The sequence below is a fragment of the Conger conger genome, chromosome 12 (genome assembly GCF_963514075.1).
Source record: "Conger conger chromosome 12, fConCon1.1, whole genome shotgun sequence".
Lineage (NCBI taxonomy): Eukaryota > Metazoa > Chordata > Actinopteri > Anguilliformes > Congridae > Conger > Conger conger.
Genome location: NC_083771.1, coordinates 17,493,045 through 17,494,159, shown reverse-complemented (window position 1 = coordinate 17,494,159; position 1,115 = coordinate 17,493,045). Strand labels below are relative to the sequence as shown.

General features: G+C 40.1%; 1 protein-coding gene across 1 annotated transcript in view; it reads left to right on the top strand.

The window, feature by feature from the left end:
* The first annotated feature begins 605 nt into the window (after positions 1-605).
* The window catches only part of LOC133142284 (DDRGK domain-containing protein 1-like), a 6,945-nt gene continuing 6,435 nt past the window's right edge, over positions 606-1,115 (top strand). Inside the window, exon 1 of the mRNA XM_061263413.1 lies at positions 606-811. Coding sequence (XP_061119397.1) covers positions 724-811 — 88 coding nt within the window. The 5' untranslated portion in view covers positions 606-723. The remainder of the gene's footprint in view (positions 812-1,115) is intronic.

Below are 1,115 nucleotides of genomic sequence, written 5' to 3'. Positions count from 1 at the left end.
AGCACTGCCGCCTCACAGCAAGAAGGTCCTGGGTTCGTAATCCCGATCGGCCGGGGCCTCTCTCTCCTGCGGTCACAGTTGGCTAGAAATGCCTAAAATGACCAACTTTTTGCATATGAACCTTTAACACACAAATAAATGCGCCCAAGAAAATTCACCCCTGCGAACGACACAAAGTTGTTCGGTGTTGACGGCTGAAAATGATTTAAACATGTTTTAAATAAACGAACATATATTTATGTCTCATATAGTATGAGACCAAATTAACGTTGTAGTATGTGCCCATTAAAACAAAAACACACATAGACTTGTACTTCGCCAGCGTCATAACACACATTGATCATATAAAAAATAATATGAGGGAAGAGTGGAGAAAAGTATTGCGTTCCATTTTTTGCAGATGGATAATTCCAAGAAAAGGTGTTTGTGGAGGAAGTAAGCAATGCATCGGGCAGTTGGACGGCGATATAATTCTTCCATGTTTTGCAAATGTTTCATAAATTGAAGATTTATAACCCATTACAAAGTGAATCATTAAATGTGCGTGTTTTTTGTTACAGTACTTTTATTGTGAAATTAATGTCACTCTGTTGGTTACCGGAAATTATACTCATCTGACGACGTGTACTCTGTCAATGGCTGCTCGTGGAGAAGAGAAGCAATGCGTGTTAATGTGTAATATCAACGTTTTGTAAAAGTAAAAAAAAGAAGAAGAAGGGAGAAATGGACGTGGTGTTATACGCAGTCGCTGCAGTGATTCTCCTCCTGCTGATCTTGTTTGCGTTGAAAGTGCGGGGGCAGGCAGAACAAGGTCTGTAACCGTGGCTAATTGTGGACGCGCACCGAATATTTACTGCAGCCGACATTTTTTGACAGACCTGCTAGAGTGCTAAACCATGGCAGAACCGAATGTTAAATTACTGTTGCTTTGTAAGTTAACTGGTTAGCTGTACGGATGGAACGTGTACTAGCTAACATTGTTATTTCGGTAGCTGGCCAATTCCACAGTAATGTCAACCTGAGCATGACAACATTAACTTACTTGCTTCCCAATTAAACTTATTATGTCCCAACCAGTCGATTGTGACCATTTTGAAATATGATCAAATGTATTC